Source organism: Nilaparvata lugens, chromosome 3 (assembly GCF_014356525.2).
Source record: "Nilaparvata lugens isolate BPH chromosome 3, ASM1435652v1, whole genome shotgun sequence".
Taxonomy (NCBI): Eukaryota; Metazoa; Arthropoda; class Insecta; order Hemiptera; family Delphacidae; genus Nilaparvata; species Nilaparvata lugens.
In genome coordinates this window covers 68,088,249-68,105,715 of record NC_052506.1, presented here as the reverse complement: position 1 = coordinate 68,105,715, position 17,467 = coordinate 68,088,249, and the positions used below count along the sequence as shown (strand labels likewise).

At 33.2% G+C, this 17,467-nt stretch overlaps 2 protein-coding genes across 3 annotated transcripts in view; one reads left to right on the top strand and one right to left on the bottom strand.

Annotated features, from left to right (window-relative positions):
• LOC111049868 (flocculation protein FLO11) overlaps nt 1-9,235 on the top strand; it is a 61,318-nt gene extending 52,083 nt beyond the window's left edge. For both annotated transcript variants that reach the window (XM_039424382.1, XM_039424383.1), the window contains 3 exons: nt 2,301-2,386; nt 4,465-4,622; nt 5,226-9,235. In XM_039424382.1, the coding sequence (XP_039280316.1) occupies nt 2,301-2,386; nt 4,465-4,622; nt 5,226-5,266 (285 nt within the window). In that variant the 3' untranslated portion in view covers nt 5,267-9,235. The remainder of the gene's footprint in view (nt 1-2,300; nt 2,387-4,464; nt 4,623-5,225) is intronic.
• Nucleotides 9,236-10,272: 1,037 nt separating this feature from the next.
• Nucleotides 10,273-17,452, bottom strand: LOC111062634 (mitochondrial import receptor subunit TOM20 homolog). Its single transcript, XM_039424387.1, has 4 exons — nt 16,916-17,452; nt 13,197-13,297; nt 12,448-12,621; nt 10,273-11,219 (listed from the first exon to the last, which is right to left on the bottom strand). Exons 1-4 carry the CDS (start codon nt 17,037-17,039, stop codon nt 11,157-11,159), a joined length of 462 nt encoding a protein of 153 aa, XP_039280321.1. The 5' UTR covers nt 17,040-17,452; the 3' UTR covers nt 10,273-11,156.
• Between the last annotated feature and the right edge of the window lie 15 nt (nt 17,453-17,467).

Below are 17,467 nucleotides of genomic sequence, written 5' to 3'. Positions count from 1 at the left end.
AAATTTTAAAAAGTTTGGTGCATGAATTGGCACGTAATATAAAATTAAACGTGTAAACCTCTTAGTGGTACATCGTGTATATATGTCATATTATTGTGTCATGTATTTTTAAAATTTTCATTGTATAATTCACAATATTATTGATTTCTCTTGGTTAATTAACAGCAAATCAATGAAATAATTGCTGTAAATTGTGTTATCGTTTAGGTTTTGAGTGGAAAAATGTATTTTCAAATGAAAGAAGCATTTCTCCATTCAGATTCGATTTTTTTCATTTATATCCGAACTATATCTAAAAAATATTAACAAAGCTTTGACGATTGATGTATACTTTTCTGGTTCCTAGAAACTACCGAAAGGAAATGGTTACAGGCTGTCGGTGAGTTAGGATTGAGTGATTGGCAATAATTCAAATTTAACACTGATTTAGAAAGGAAATTAGCACTTCATAACTAAAGACACTCATCCACTTCATCAAGAGTTGAAAGTAGTTTGATCACTGCTTTTTAGTGATATTCAAAACGCTACTTTAATCAATAAATCTCAAAAGGAATGAGAGGTTTGCTCTCAATTGTAGTGCTATAAATTAGATTTAATTTGATTAATGAGTTTAGATTTGATTTCTTTTCATTTTCATTTTAATCTAATTTATTGTGTGAAAAGGCGTAGGCCCGTAGGAGTAGTCGGTTCAATCTGAGAATTGTCAGCTGTTCGTTTAAGGCCCGTAAACGTGGTGTAGCGGTATATATATAGGTGGTGCATGTGGCCCTCATTCGTTTTGATTGAAGTCAAAAACTTTGTCGAAATCCAAAACGCTAGTGAGTCTGTACATGGAAGAAGACGATAATTATACTGTTTTATTTTTTGTTAATATTTTACCTAGTTTCTGTTGTTTGGTGTTTGTTATCATCTTATGCTTTCTAATATATTCATTTTGGATTAAAAAATCTGGTGTGGCGCACTCACACAACTTTCCTTGCCGTTATGAAAATTGATCACCTGCCGCTTGTGTTCACGCGCATCTCAAGTCTACTATTCAAAGATCTGAGCCAGCTGGTGACAGGACAATAACGCTGGAGACAACGAAGTCTGCTATCTCTTCATAGTGAATGATTTCATAGAATCAACAGTTGCCAACAGTTTGCAATTGAATAATCACATTTTCTCGAATTTTGAGCTTATTTTCAATTTTAGATGAAAATGTTACTTAACATAAATTGTTGAGATTTTCATGCTGAATCTTTACCACTTGAAATTTTTTGTTTAAATATTGTATCTGAAGCCTGATAATTAGGAATCTAAAATCAAACTTTGCATAGATGGGGTGGAACTTCTGGAATGTTTACAGATATGGGACTCGTGGCAGTTGATAGAGCTCATCAATGACTATTTCATGTATAAATTTGATCAAAATCGTTGGAGCCGTTTTCGAGAAAATCGCAAAAAATCCTGTTTTTTACAACATTTTCGCCATTTTAGCCGCCATCTTGAATTGCATTTGATTGAAATTGTTCGTGTCGGATCCTTATATTGTAAGGACCTCACGTTCCAAATTTCAAATCATTCCGTTAATTGGTTGATGAGATATCGTGTACACAGACGCACATAACACACACACACACACACACACACACCACACACACACACACACAACACACACACACACACACACACACACACACACACATACAGACCAATGCCCAAAAACCAATTTTTTGGACTCAGGGGACCTTGAAACGTATAGCAATTTAGAAATTGGGGTACCTTAATTTTTTTCGGAAAACAATACTTTCCTTACCTATGGTAATAGGGTAAGGAAAGTAAAAAATAATCGAAAAACTTTATTCAATGATTCATTCGATTTAGCCCCAGATAATTTTTTAATTATATCAAGTTATACTTTTTTGAAAGTTTAGCTTCAACTCGTTTTAAGCTTTCTTGTATATTTTCCTCTGTTTTAACACAAACTGGTATCAAAAATTTTTAAGCATATTCGCAATAAAAAATAAGTTGCTTTAATTCAATCAATATTCAATCAAACAATCAATATTTGTTTTCAGTTATCCAAATGTATGAATGTAAGTGAACTTTTGAAAAAGTGAAATTCATTAAAATAGATAGTCTACACACACTAGCAATACGTATATGACTAGTATAGACAAGCACTTATATCTATATGATCCACAAATCCAATATGATTGCAACATTTCCATTGATAATGCTAGGACATTCAAAAATTAAAAAGCGTTTTTTCTTCGATTATCATTTTAGATTGAAATTAATTGAACTTTAATTTTCAGGGCGTGGACAACCTGGTGATCTCGGCTCTATCTGGGCTTTCAGCTAAATTGAAAATAGGATCTTGCGGTCTTCTGAAGAAATTAAGGTTAATATGCATATTTAGGCTATCTATATTGCCAAATATATAATAGTTGAGTTCCATTATATAAATATCTTGAATAGTTGAGTTCATTGTGATGTTATTCAATACTGTATTAAGTTCTCAAGTTGATACCTTCATTGGTAATTAAACAAATGTTTCTCTACTGCAAATGTAACACTGCAAAAATAGTCTATAATTGTCGTGGCAGGGAAACACTGCTCCACCGTTATATTGTAGCTCTAGTCTCATCATTCACGTATTGAGCATCAGAAAATCCACAGAGGATACAAAAAATTCTCTTCACAGTGCCAAAATCACTGTTTCATCAAGGGCTATTCTACGACCATATTTTATTGAGGACAAAAATATTCAGTGAATACTCTGCTCTATGCTAATATGTTGAATAACTTTCAACAACCTCAATTACCTCGTAATCATAATTACCAAAACATGTTTTTTCCAATAATATGGTGCCACACTTCAAGAGATTTAGTTAGCCTACTGGTCCCTTGATGAGATTGCACACCACACTTTGACTGAAACTATTTGTGACGATTTTTCGTGTATTCACTGTGGCTTCACTAGTGCCTTAAGGTGCGTACAGACTTTCGCTCTGCTCCGCAATGGAACGTCACTTGAGCAGAGCGATTGATGATCGACCGGGGAGCAAGAGTGGAACGCGAAAAGAGCGTGTAACAGAGGTCGAGCTTGGCAAGCTCCAAAGTCGAACTAACCAATAGTTGCGCATGCGTGGTCAACGTGTTTGTTTGTAATGTTTGTTAATAGTTACGATCTCTGTGTCAGCAAATGAAATTATCAAAATTAATAAATTATTATCAAATTAAATAATATATAAAGTTATAAAAGCATTTATAATAATAGGTACCGGCATATTAGCATTTAAAAGAAAGAAGCTGAACTCCCAATCAAGCTTTTCACCTTTTGAAACATTGACAGACATTACCTTTTATAATAAAACATTAAAATAAATGAAATAATCATAATATTCATTATAAATTTATTATATAAACATAATGTATTATTAGGCTACTCAGTAATTCCCTGGTCAGAATATTTTATTTAGTTTTGTCACCCGATCAGCTGGATTAAACGTTTCACATTTGTGAGGTTAGGTTGTAGCGAAGTCAACAATAAGAAAAGAGCGGATCGAACATATTCCGAACCTCAATCGGACCCTTGCGTAACATCTCGCGTAACGTTCATGATCGGAGCGATTGCGGTGCGAGTGCGGGGAGCGTGTTGGAGGCGCGTATATCTGTACACACCTTTATATGTAAATCAATATGGTAAGGCAGGAGCTACACAATGGTGATAGCTACGTTCTCCTACCACGAGAAAAATATACTGTTTGCAGGGTTACCAAATCGCCCGATTCACTGCCGCAACTGTTACTCTAGAAGTTATATTAAAGAATCCGTTGAATTATTAGCCTTTATCTGGTTATGTTAGCAAGATATTTTTCAGAGACACTCGTTTTCTAATTCTTAGCTAATAATTGATTAAATATTCTATTGTCAACTCTTTTACAGTTGAAAAATTATCGTTTTTCGTTAGGGCTACTCTTGAATAGAAATAGGAAATAGAAATTGTTTAAATTTTAACAATTTTAAAAAAGGGCATTCAGATTTTTATTTTTCAAGTCCTGCTGCTCACTTTACATTGTAATATTTTGTAAAACAGTCATTTTAAGATTTCCAATAAATGAGTCTATTCACTTGTCTGATGAAGCAGCCTAACCAAATTTATCAATTTAACAGGTAGCAATAATTAAATAAACGGTAGCAATATTGCTAGTTCTAAGCAAGGTCTATGAATAGACCTTGGTTCCAAGTTATCTTCGAGCAAATGCTAACATTCAAGTCAGCTGTATAATCTTATTTTTACAGCTGGAACCAATGACTAGTTCCTTGTCACTTGAACCAATTACTAGCTCCTTGTCACTGGAACCAATGACTAGTTCCTTGTGACTTCCTTTTCTAGTTTTAATTCAATCGACGTATTGTTTATTGTATGAGGTTGTATTTTAAAATGTGTGTAAATGAAGTGTTGTTGGGGAACAGATACCTGTACGACGAGGACAGCCCGAAGGCTCACCAGCTGAGTGCAGAGATCGAGCAGCTGGAGGCGAGTGAGCCCTGCTCACCCCAAGTCAAGAGTCCTTCGCGCGAGCTCTCTACCACCCTGCGCAACCTCAAGAGGATAGAGTCCATGATCAAAGGTAACATCCGAATAAAGGCTAGCAATTGCTAGTTCAAGCAAATGCTTGGATTCGAGTCAGCTGTATAATAGTATTTGTATAGCAAGAACTAATCACTAGATAGAATAAAAACTAGAACCTAGTGAGTGGAAACTAGTGACTGCTTGATTCTATTGTTCAAATAACTTCTAGTATCGTCAATTGAAATAAACTATGAAAAGTACTAAAGAGGTCTTAACGTTCAATAAATTATTCAACCATATACAATCATCAACATACTTTTTGGTTGTAATGCAGAGTAGTATGTGATACATACTGAAAAAACTTGAAATTATCTTTTAAAAACTAATACATTGAAATAACGAAACTTCTGGTACAATTATTTTACTAGATAATATCTTTTAACAACCGAAACTATTTTCTTGTTCAATAGCTATAGTTAAGAACTAAATCAGTGGTTGAGGATGGAAAAGGTTTTTCAAATGTAGGGTAATACAGGATAGCGAGACCTTTACTGTTTTAGACTACATCTTGCGAAGAATAATTTCTTGTGAAATAACTAGAAAAGCCTTCATGAGTTTTTCATACTATTTGTAATATTAATTTAATTCATTTCTATTTCAGTACTTGATGAAGTTCTGTTCGACGAGGAGGACTTTCAGTAAGCTGTTGACAACTTGTTATCAATTTAGTTTGAATATATTATAGATAATATAATGGCATATTAGCCAGTCGAAAACGAAAAATCAAATATTAATCAATGATTTACGATAATTATTACTTTACTGTGCTTTATTCTTGGAAAACGAGTGCACTAAATGTTTTCTGTATTATTTCGATATTTTGTTGATGCTAAAAAGAGACTGTTATTCTATAAAATATTTGGTGCTTTGATCACAAATTATTGATATGTTACTTCAACACAATGCAGCTAAAATTGTATGGATGATGTGTGTGCTATATTGTTACCAATACAATTTTTATGTACAGATTTTTTAGATATCTATATAATGAAATTTATTTGAGTGAGGAAATAGTCGAATAGGTTGCTATGTTCGTTCTGGATTTTTAGATGAAATATTGTATTTTTACATTAGTTAGGGCCGATTAGAACATTTTCGATGGTCGCTGTTCACTGTGTATCATTGATCAAACAATTAGGCTATGTCATTATAAATGGTGCCAAATGTGAAGAACATTTTATTTGATTATTTGGAAGTGCTAGTTTATTTAATTTCGCTTCTTTATAATTTAATTTCTTGTTGAATCTTTTTCAAGATTAAAAATAATCTGACCTTCAATAATATTATTGCTATATTGTTCATTAATAATAGCATATAATATTGCTCATGGACAATGTATCTATTTCATGTAGCTTTTTTATAACAAAACAGCACACAAGTTTTTTTATCTATTATCAAAGTAGACAACCTCCGAACAGCACATCTGAAAGTTTCATAATTTTCTCACACTGAAAAACTTTGAAGTTATTCAAATTTTATTAAATTCTTCAAGCGTATTTCAAGTCTGAAGCAGCATGATTGAGAGCTCAATTTCTAAAGCCTCTTTCATTCCTGTAAAACTTCAAAGTCTATCAGGATCAAAATCCCAATTCCATCATTATAATCTAGAATTCAGCTAAAAATTACTTCATCTTATTCTTTTATTCACATAAAAAAGTAGATTGGGTCACTCTTATTGTCAAAAGCACCCCTATCACAGTGCACAATCAATGATAATCTATTTAGCTGAAATAATTTTCAAATGAGAGATGTTAAAATTTTACAGTAGAATAAAAACTAACAGATGGAATTAAATTAAAGATTAAATTTCTAATTTAATTCCATCTGTAGACTGGTTGGCCGTTATGGCTTCTTATAAAATGAGCGCTGCTATCCAGAATTTTTGGATAGTAGCTCTCATCGAATTTCCATCTAGCTGTTAACCCTGTTGTCAATAATTGCATTAGCAGAAGTCTTAGGGGTGATTTATGGCATTTAATTAGGATTTTCTTTGAATAATAATTATAAAAAACTAACAATCTTCTTCACATTAATGTTTCAACAATAATTATTGGCCAATCCATCCATGACAATATTCATGCAAATGTGTATTTGGTAGTCCAGTGACACTTAATAATATTTCGAAAGAACTTACTAACCCAGTTATCATCTTTTGTTTCTCACTTTATATTATAACATCTTAAATCAGGATAAATTACTTTGAATATTCTAACCAAGCAAATAATATCGATAGTTTGGAAATTTAGATTTACAAATTTTGAAATACTAAGTTTTCTAAAATTGAAAATGTACAGATATTGATTCTCAATACTTTATGGCAGCTCGTTTGGTACTTTGATGGCGGCTCATTTTCTATTATGAAATTTTTTATTCTGCTCAGTGTATTTTTTGTTACAAGGTATGTGCATAATACATATTCCATGAACAAAAATGTCCATTAATCATTAATGAATATTATTTATGGAGTGAGTGATTACTTATATTATAAAACTGCTACAGTCTGTTCTTGCAACTTAGTCCAACTAAAGGTTGTAATTAAATATTTCCAATTTGATAAATAGTATAAATTTATGTAATAGCTTTGCACAAGAACATAATATGGAATTGAGGATTTTTGTGTGTTTTGTAATGTTTAAAATAAAAGTAACTGAAGATTTATATAAATTATGTGCATGTGTGCAGAGAAAATTTGTTCGTGACATTTGTGGAACCAACAAACTCCTTGAATTTACGAGTTGAAATCGTGTTTGTATTATGAAGACTTAGGAATGAATACATCGAATTTTTTTAATAAATTGATTTTCATTGACATTGGTTCAGAAATTAGTTCATTCCAAGAAGTAAAGAAGTTATTAATTAAGTTTAGGTTTTGGTGTCCTAAGAGCGTAAACCTTTTTTCAACCGGATAGTATCCTTTTACAAATGAGGTTCCTGTTTATTATGTGTTTCTAGGACACAAGACATTCACAAAGCACAAGATAAAACTTTATAGTTACGATAGCCAATAATAAGTATAGTCTTATATTGTTATCCTCAGCACTGAAGAAATACTGATTGTTTTTGCATTTTTTCGTTTACAGCTAATGTGCCAGCTGAAAGATAATAAATTATCCTTGAATTGTAGATTACTGGAATCGATTCTAATATCTTCAAATTGAGATGTGCACTTATTTGTTTCAAATTTCATTTATTTACAATCAATAGAAGATAATTGCTTCTTCCCAGTGAATTTTTATTTCATTTTCTCAGTAGATTGTTATGTACCCACATGAACACTGGAGACGCTATGTATGTTCTCAACTGCCTGGATTCGTCGAGTTTTGTGTTTATTACTGCTTTATAACTTGTTTGTTTTAATTTTGGTTCTTTTTTATGCATCTGCAACTTCATTAAGTTTGCCTTCTCTATCTGGCTTATAAGAATGTTAAGAACTACTGTAATAATGCCACATTTTTTGTTGATATTTATATAATTTTGGATAGTGTATTATGTTTTTTACCTCACTTCAACTACCTGAAGGCTCTCAATCATCACATACCAAAGTTCCTTAGTATTATTACTTTCATTAATCTATTATTATTTATTCTCAAACCCTCTGTTGGTAGCAATCAATTTTCTTCACACGTCTCTTTCTTAACTGAAACTTATAAAGAAGTTTTGTAAAATATTTATTTATTATTGATTAGATTAAGTTGAATCATGCTCATCAATGTATAGTTTGTAAGTTATTCATTATATATAAATTGTGTCATAGTACCGTATTTAGTTGAATATTTTGAAGTCACCATATTATCCACAAAATGTAACTTAATTGGGTGTAGTCATTGTTTATAGATCCTGTTCTGTATTATCGTCAGTTATTTTTATTTATCAGCTTTCTAGATCATCAGCAGATCATCATCATTCACTTTCTCGAGAATAGGTACCTCATCAGAGCTGATAATAAAAAGTTTCCATTATAATTTTATTTGTATATTATCACTGTAGAATATTTTGTTTACATTACCATCCAATTATTGGTTGTTGAATTTTCCTCTAAATAGCCAAGACATCAGTGTTAGTACTCATACTGCATTCTTTTAATTACCCTGTACTACCGATATTTGATTTATAACTCTTGTTTAGCATATAGATTGCTCTTTTACCATGCTGTTGATATTTCTGTGTACAAACTTCAGACCACAATTATTTTATTTGCAAAGAATATCATAGTTTGACGGGAAATTCTCCATCAATCTTGTTTTTCACCACTTGAAGTCAATTAATGCATTTATTGTGTGCCAAAGATACTATAGATCTGCATAAGAATTGAAAAATGTTCACGATTTCCATCACATCACCACTTGTGTACAGTGCAATATTGTTGATTAAGAGTAGCGTGGCTACGTCTCACTTGTTCGATTTCTCCTTGTTATTTCAATTTTGCAAAGTTGATGTTTATGTTATGTTTCGCTGTTGGCAAATTGAAATTTATAAAGTTGCTGTGCTTCAAAATTGAATGAAATATTAACTACAGTAAAACTGAATTTATGAAAGGATATCTATGTAAAACAGAACATTCATCAGGCATTATGCATGTAGTAAAGAACTGAAATACATAGTATTCTCAATTTTGGTGTGTATCTTTGAAATTTTCCTGTGCATTTTCAGCTTGATGTAGGCCTAGTTTTGCGTTTTTTATAGTGTTGAAGGGCACTGTGTTCCGTGGATGTTTTTTTTTATAAGAGAAATATTTGATCAAAAAATGCACCTGAATTTAGTATGATTGAATGATTATATACCTTTATTAGGTAAGAGTTGGGACTCCAGGTCCTCTCTGCCACACAACCCATCAGAGATAGATAAAAAACTGGATGTATTAACAGATCAACATGAAATATTGTTTGAAACAATTTTGAAATTACATTGTTACTATGGCCAATTACTAAGGCCATTACAAGGAGTGACTTTCAATATCACATTCTATATAATTCGTCATGTACAATTAGCCAGTTCAATTCAGAGTTTAATCGCTTACAGATAATTACTTTTAATTATTTTAAATGATTAATTATTAGTTGCTAACTTTTCAAATTCTTTGTAACGAGTCTTTCTGACCTACAATATTGTAGAAATGGACATTAATAATTCATTGTGCTCACACGAGCTAGCATTCCTAGCAGGAAATTTGCATTCCTATCCTAAAACTTATTCAACAAATAAAAAAATCAATACATAATTGTTCTGCAAATTCTATCATTAGAATGCAAATAGAATACCGTAAAGAAGCGATGTTTCAACAATGGTATAGCATAGCAGCAAAATAGATTCAGTAAATAGTTGTCACTAGCTTTGGCTATAACTACTAGGAAATGCGATTTTTACACTAAAGAATTATTGTTGAGCTAATTTGGCATTTGCCTCAAGTGTTCTTTATCAAAGCTACTGCTACAATACAAAGAATAAAGCCTCGCTTTGTATCGTGTGACAGAGAAGCATGATTAGTGAGATCGCTATATCGGATCTCTTTCTAAAAAGAATACTTTTAGATGTGCAGCGTCATTCAATCAAAAGGCATCGAGCCAGAACTAGATCAAAATACAAACTTGGCCTTTATTCTGTAGACTGACATTGCGTAAAAACAAGGATATAGCATGAATGAATCAATGTTTACTAATAAATCTCAATTTATTGAAAATATTTTCACATTCAATCACACTTCTATCAACCATACAAGTTAGATTCAAAAGCAACGGTAGATAAATATTACAACAATTAGGATAAATTAATTCTACAACCATGAATCAAATATTAGACATCAGCCTAATGCTTAATAAAGCAGCAATTACAGTATGATTACACTGATCATGATTGAATTTTTGGGCAGTGACCATAAGGTAGCTAATACAGTACGATCAGAAAAATCATACATTCTATGTTTTAATGAGAAGTACAAAATATTGCTCACAGTACATACAAACTTATATTTGCTGAACCAGAACCTTAGTAAAATAATCGTTTGGTCTTATGAGAAATCTATTAAAGTCCATAGAAAATGAAGACCATACGATTTAATCTGGTTCCATGCTGAATTACACGTTGAACAGATTCTTTACACTCTAGTGTAAATTTTCTATGTAACGCGAATCACTTAATGTTTATTATAAGGCTGTATTTGCAAACTGAAGTTCAATTCCTACTAACATTCTCATTTTCACAGCATTCAATGAGTTACATTACTCTTCCAGGCAAAACAATAGAGGTTTTTATTTATGAGATTCACATTACAGACATGTGAGTTAATCGCAAAACAAAAACGAAAAATTGATTTGAGAGAGCGGAATGTGATTTAAATAAAAATTGTTGATGTTTCAGGACATTTTATGAGAGACAATTTTATGATTGGTGATTTAACAATGTTTACGATCTTACGCCCTAATACAATAGTAATTATTTTGAACTTTTCTTTTTGACTATGCTCAACGACAAACTCAGAGTTCTATCATTTTCTTTGATATATCTACAAACATTCTACTAAATTAATAGAAAAATCTTATTCAACGTCTTCTTCAGCCATTTGAGGAGCCGCCGCTGATGCTTCAGCCATGCCTACCCTCTGAAAAACACATTTCAAGTACAATTTAGCCATGGCAAATTGAATATTATTCATTCAGATTGCAATCAAGCAGGGACCAGATGCCACGGGGGATGTATCAATAAAAGAGGGTGCATAGTTATTATTGTGAAAATAATGTGCTATAGATCAATATACAATATCCACTCCCTCAGTAACAAACGCTTGGTTTGTTATATTTATAAGGAACGTAAACTATTTCTCGCCAGGTTTTCATATGAATCAATGTTGGGTAAAGGGAAATTAATTTTCACAAATAATAATGCCAACTATGTACTGGAATACATAGTCAGAATATTAGTCACGTTCTGTGATGATACCGTGATTGCATTGATAATAAATCTGACGATGCCAAGAAATGTCAAGAGCTAATTAGAGGCATTTTATATTGATTGTTTATAGATCATGTCTTAGTTTATTTCAAATTTGTAAAACTGTATCTTGTATTGACAATATTCCTCTCGAAGCCCTTAGAAAGTGCTACAATAGAAAATATCTTGAGAACCATACAAGAAACTTCATCAATAAAAAATGAGGTCGGACAAACACAAGGTTTCAGTGAATATTTTCCATGTAATAGTTTTCAAAAACACAGTTTAGTTGTTTACTTACTCCACGTAGATGCGAAAAATTCACTAAGCTCCATTTAAAGATTTTCTTTTAAAATTGAGGTATTGCGGTAATTTTTTTATTCAATTAAACATTTAATTTCAGTAATTAAACATTTCAAATAGATCTTCATTCACATTGTACACAATACTAATGTCCCTTATTGTCATTTTTAAAACAAATAATGAATAACGACATGTATCTGAAATTTGCAAATCGATCAAGCTATTAAAGAGAAATTATCCATAAATAATTTGAAAAAAATATCTTGAATATGAGTTGTACAGTATATTTATAAAGAAGTAAGTAGGCCTACCTTCCATCAATTTTCATCTACTTCTTTTTCTAAGAACAAATCACCTGTATATCCGGTAGTCCCTCTTGATGGATGCTTCAATATTAAGATTTTAGTACTTTAAAATAATCGATATAATAAATAACTTCATTATTTATATATTACTTTTGAATTTCAATCAAAAATGCAATTTTCACAGCCACAGTAATTTATTCAATTATTATCTCAAATATCACTCAGATTTAAAACATCAAGGAAATTTTTCAACAAACACAGGAACATGGTTTACAATTTGTTGTCTCTCACCCGGTAGGCTGATGGTAGTCGCTGAGCAAGTAGAGTGAACGCTTGGTGGGGCAGAGTCTGCTGCAGCACTTGCAACAGCTGATTGGGCTGGCCACACACGATGACCGCATTGCACAGGTAATCCACCGCTGTGTCGATGTCACCTTGGCCTAGCAATTCCTCTCCCATTTGAATCTACAACAATCAATTCAATTAACAGATTTTAATCATTGTTGTTCAACACAGCATATGAGAACAATAGGAACACACACAATCGAATCGGGCGACAGAAGAAAGTATTAAAATACAAACTACAATATTGTGTCCATAAACGTAATACTTTGTTTAATTTGGTCAGCTTGATAGCCCTGATTTATGGATGTCAGAGTTGCAAACTTAGCCGCCATCGTTATATCAGTAAGTTAATTTTTCCTTCAATTTCTATTTTGTCTGGAGTTTATTTATTACGGTAATTCCCAGGTAAGTTACAAGACATAAGTTACACCTGAATACACACAATTCAGGTAATCGTCAGCAAGAAGAGAATTTGTACAGAGTTGGCAAATTTTTTGATCAATATTTAAGCATATTTATTTTGAAACCAATAGTGATTGACAATTTGTACAGAGTGATCAATTCTTCTGAACAACATTCAAGCATTGGAACCAATGCTGTAGACAACTGATCAAAATTCATGAATGATATCATCAATCAAAACTATTAATTAAAAAATACAAATTGATAGCAATGTGTTATGTTGTATAACTTACTTGTTTCAAGAAAAAGCATTGAACTGCTTCTGGATCCTTCATGTCAGGTAATTTTGTACGTGGTCCAGTCCTAGAATTCGCCATTTCCTTAGCTTTTCTCCCTACAAAAATGGTAAACGTAAATAACTACTTGAAAGTTCATAGCTCTCATGCATGTGCCATGATTGGTAGCAAATGCGATACTACCTGATACCTGTTGGATCTTCGCTGTAAATTTCTCTTGGGCCCTGACCATCAATAGGCCTAAGCAGCGATAATAGCTCAGACTATTTTCTCAGCTAGTATCAAGGATCCAAATATGGATGTTAATAGTTTAATAGCACACGTTTTTATGAGACTAGAGTGGTGGAAATCACCATAAAAATTTAATGTAATTTCAAAAAATATTTATACCTCGATATTAGCATTATTAGGCTAGTATTAATTTATAATAGGCTATAGCTTGCAATAGTCTGTTTGATTCTGGTAAAGGTATTTTTTAATTTATAATTTTTATTCTTTTAAATTAATATTTTTCATTTAATTTTAAATATTACGTAGCCTATCTCGTTGTCCATGAAACCTACTTAATCTAATGTTAGTAGTATTCGTTCTTTTGTGATAATTATTTAAGTCCTTGAGGCTAATGGTGTACGTGATAGTGATAAATATTGAAAATATCAGATGTAGCACCATTTTAAGAAAATGACTGTATAGTATAGGTAGTTTTTGATTTATACATAAATATTGCAAATCAACAGCAAAACCTAACTTCCCCTTTTACATCGCTACTTTTATCGCAGGCATAGTGAGATTATAATGCCAGCATTTGATTAACATTGGTGTTGCAATCCTTGACTATCAATCAACAAAGCAGATCGCCCTATCCTTTTCTAGCTCCGCAACGTTCCAGATCGTTACAATGCAGCAATATAATTAATTAGCAAAATTTTTCATAGTTTTGGTTAAATATTTATTCAACCACTGAAAAATATATTTTCTTGACGAATAAAACATGATTGATTATTCTAAACAAGAATGAACATTTAACATAACATCATCAGATAAACGGGTATCAGCTATCCTCTAAAGACGGTAGTAGCAGGGCATTTTGTAGTGGGAATTGGAATTGGCAACTCTGTTTTCCTATCTTTCTCTACTGCCATTATAACATAGACCTCAATATAGTATCGTTTATCACAGCTCCAACATAATATAGTAGAGACTAGCGCTTTGACTCCAGTTGCGCTCAAAAGTTTATTAACGACAAAGAGCTCAAGAACCGTTCCTGTGTACAAGAAGGGTGATCACTAGAGCCTAAACAGCTTCACACTATTATCCATGACACCAATCCTAGGAAAGATGGTCGAAGTAGTCTTAAAACCACAACTTGAAGAGTTCATCAAGAAAAACGGGTGCTGGAGAGGTCGGCGAGTATCTACGGTCTTCAAGCTCATGGTTCCTGGTTAATTGTATTCAGCTAAATGAGAGCAAAACAAAAAAATAGGCTGCTATTTGTCGCGAAGTCTGCCCATGATCAGGAAACTGTGAAACTGGAATTTTTTATCCTGGATTCAAAGCTCAGTTGAGCGCCAGCCACAACCAGCAAGTAATCAGATACTGTCCCGAATCTGTTTTCTTTTGCTCACGCTGAGGGGACATGTAAAAGAAGCATATCTAGTCATTGTGTATCATTTACTTCTCGACTGTCATACCTCCTATGTGGGGTCATTCAGCCAAGGTTGTGGACAAATTGAAGCTGCAAAAACGGGCTACCAGGACCATTACTGCAAACATCTTGCTTATTGCAAGCCCATTTTTGTTAGGCTGGGTATTCTGACAGTACATGGGTGCAGTGGACCATGTAGCTGAGCGGATTGATGCTGCCTTTGAGGATGGTTAGTCTCTTGCTCTTGCTCTTTGTAATCTGAGCCGAGCCTTTGGACTCTGTGGACCATGGCATTCTTTTTAGAAAGGTGAGCTTTTATGGTCTAAAACTCAGCCCTTTCCATCTTGGGCTCATACTTTTCTGGAAGGATTCTGCTTGTCTCCTTCAGTGGTGCAGATTCGTGGACACTTCCGGCGACTTTTGGTGTTCCTCACTAAAGAAGGCCGTGATCGGTGGTGGGGGCCAACACTGTTCCTAGTCATGATAAATGACCTCGACGACCACGGTTCTGGCTCTCTGATGTTTGCGGATTATGCATCTCTACTGTCATCGGGTGCTGAGTTTGAGCGGGTTTTCGAGGCATCTTCCGAGCATCTTCGATCTGCCACTTCATTGTTTCTGGCTATTCAATTCCAGCTGAATGAGGACAAAACACAAAGGATCATCTGCAGCTTGTCACAAGAACTGCGTGACCCTCAGAATCCAGTGAAGCTGCTGGGATTTGTCTTGGACAGCAAACTCAGCTGGAACAGTGATATACAGCAGGTAACCAGCCGACTTTCCCGCATTTGCTTTCTACTGCTCAAGATGAGGGGGCCTGATGACTGAGAAATACCTTATAATGATGTATCACGCGCTCTTCCATTACCACATCACCTATGAATAGCTCCTGTGGGGTCATTCGGCGGGGGCTTCTGATGTCCTGAGGCTGCAAAAGAGGGCTGTAAGAATCATAACAGGCAGCGACCATCTTGCCCATCTTTGCTCGCCTTGGTGTGCTGACGATCTTCAGCTATTACATCCTCATGTGCTTGGTCTATGTCAAGAGGATACAGCGTACTCTGGCTTCCCGTAGTGACATTCACTACCACAACCCTAGGCACCATGAGCTGCTGGATGCTCCCAGGAGACGTCTCCACCGTTCACAGGAAAGTTATAGTTTCTGCACTAAAATTCTTAAAAAGCTGCCTCCTGGTGTGAAGCAGTTAGGTGAGACCGTCTACAAGAGAGCCGTCAGGAATCTGCTTTGTGATAAGGCATATTATAATGTGGATGAATTTATGATTGACGATTTGAATTTTTTTCTAAGTTGTCAGTTTTATCTGCCATTTTTACATTTGTTGTGTTATTATGTGTATTGAAATGAAATTATATGACTCCATCGATTCCACAAGTATGGGTAATGGATGAAGCAGAAGGTATTAAAGGTAAAGTAGTCAGCCACTTCCTCCGCCTCATGTACGCCAAGAAGAATTAACAAAATATGTTGACTCGGACTGAAGTGCATCACTACAACTCTAGGAATCGAGAGCTGTTTGAGGTCTACAAGTGTGGGTAACGGATGAAGAAGGTAGAATGTAACGAATTGATATTATTTTTGATGAACAAATTTGTGATATGGGATTCAGAAGATTTAATTGTGTATCAAATGCAGTAAACAGTAAAAAATTATTTCATTTACTAGAACGTAAAACGTTAATATTGTGCACATCCTGCCAATGTTGACAGGAATATATTTGAGAAACAACAATCATTTCTATAACAGAATCCTAGGAAAATGTATAACAATATGAGAATGAAAATGGAAACTTTTAACAACATAACAAACTTTTTAATAGCATTATAGTTTTCCAATTTGAGTTTTAGATTTCATTGATGACAAAGGCCAAGAGGTTATGGATTTTTTTCAAAATCATGAAAAAATTATTTATAAAGTTGAATTACAATATATAATGCTGGTGTCTTGATTGATTGAAAATGATTTAGAGCTTATGGCTTTTGTATATGTTTCTAGTAAATTTCTTATAAAAAAACTCTAGTTTAATAATAAACCATGTCCCAAGTTACTCACTCTCTTTCAATTTTCTCTTGAAGTTAGGGTCTCCTCTTCTTTTCTGATCAAAATATACACAATAGCCAAGAAAGATGGTTCCACATATTCCAGCTGCAATACCAATTGCAGCTTTAGACAACATTTTAAAAAGTATTTAAGAAATTAATTCAAGATTTCAATTCACAAATTACAATGCAGACATTTTCCATTCAAAGGAAGAACGATGAACGATGAAGAAGAATTGAAGAAAAAGAAGAAGAAACTAGAAATGAAGACAGATGATAAACTGAACAGAGTACTCATGATAAATTAACATTTGAAATTTTAATACTGCTATCGTGAATTCGTATAACCTGACATGAATAATAAATTTAAATTCAATTTGCCAAGAAATATTTTGTGAAGTGATTTAATTCAACCAAGTTAATGTTTTGAATTTGAAAGGTAGTCTATATAATCTAACTATCTACAGACTCTATATTTGACGAAACTGACGATCAAGAAGCAATAATAATATAACCTAAAAGGATATGTTGATTGAGTGTTGCGAAGGAAAAATGATAGATAAAG

Coding starts and splice junctions, on each gene's coding strand:
- LOC111062634 (XM_039424387.1), bottom strand. CDS start 17,039: ATGTTGTCTAAAGCTGCAATTGGTATTGCAGCTGGAATATGTGGAACC. Junction 13,298..16,915: donor CAAGAGAAAATTGAAAGAGA/GTGAGTAACTTG, acceptor CCATTTTTGTAG/GGAGAAAAGCTAAGGAAATG. Junction 12,622..13,196: donor AATGCTTTTTCTTGAAACAA/GTAAGTTATACA, acceptor TGATTGTTGTAG/ATTCAAATGGGAGAGGAATT.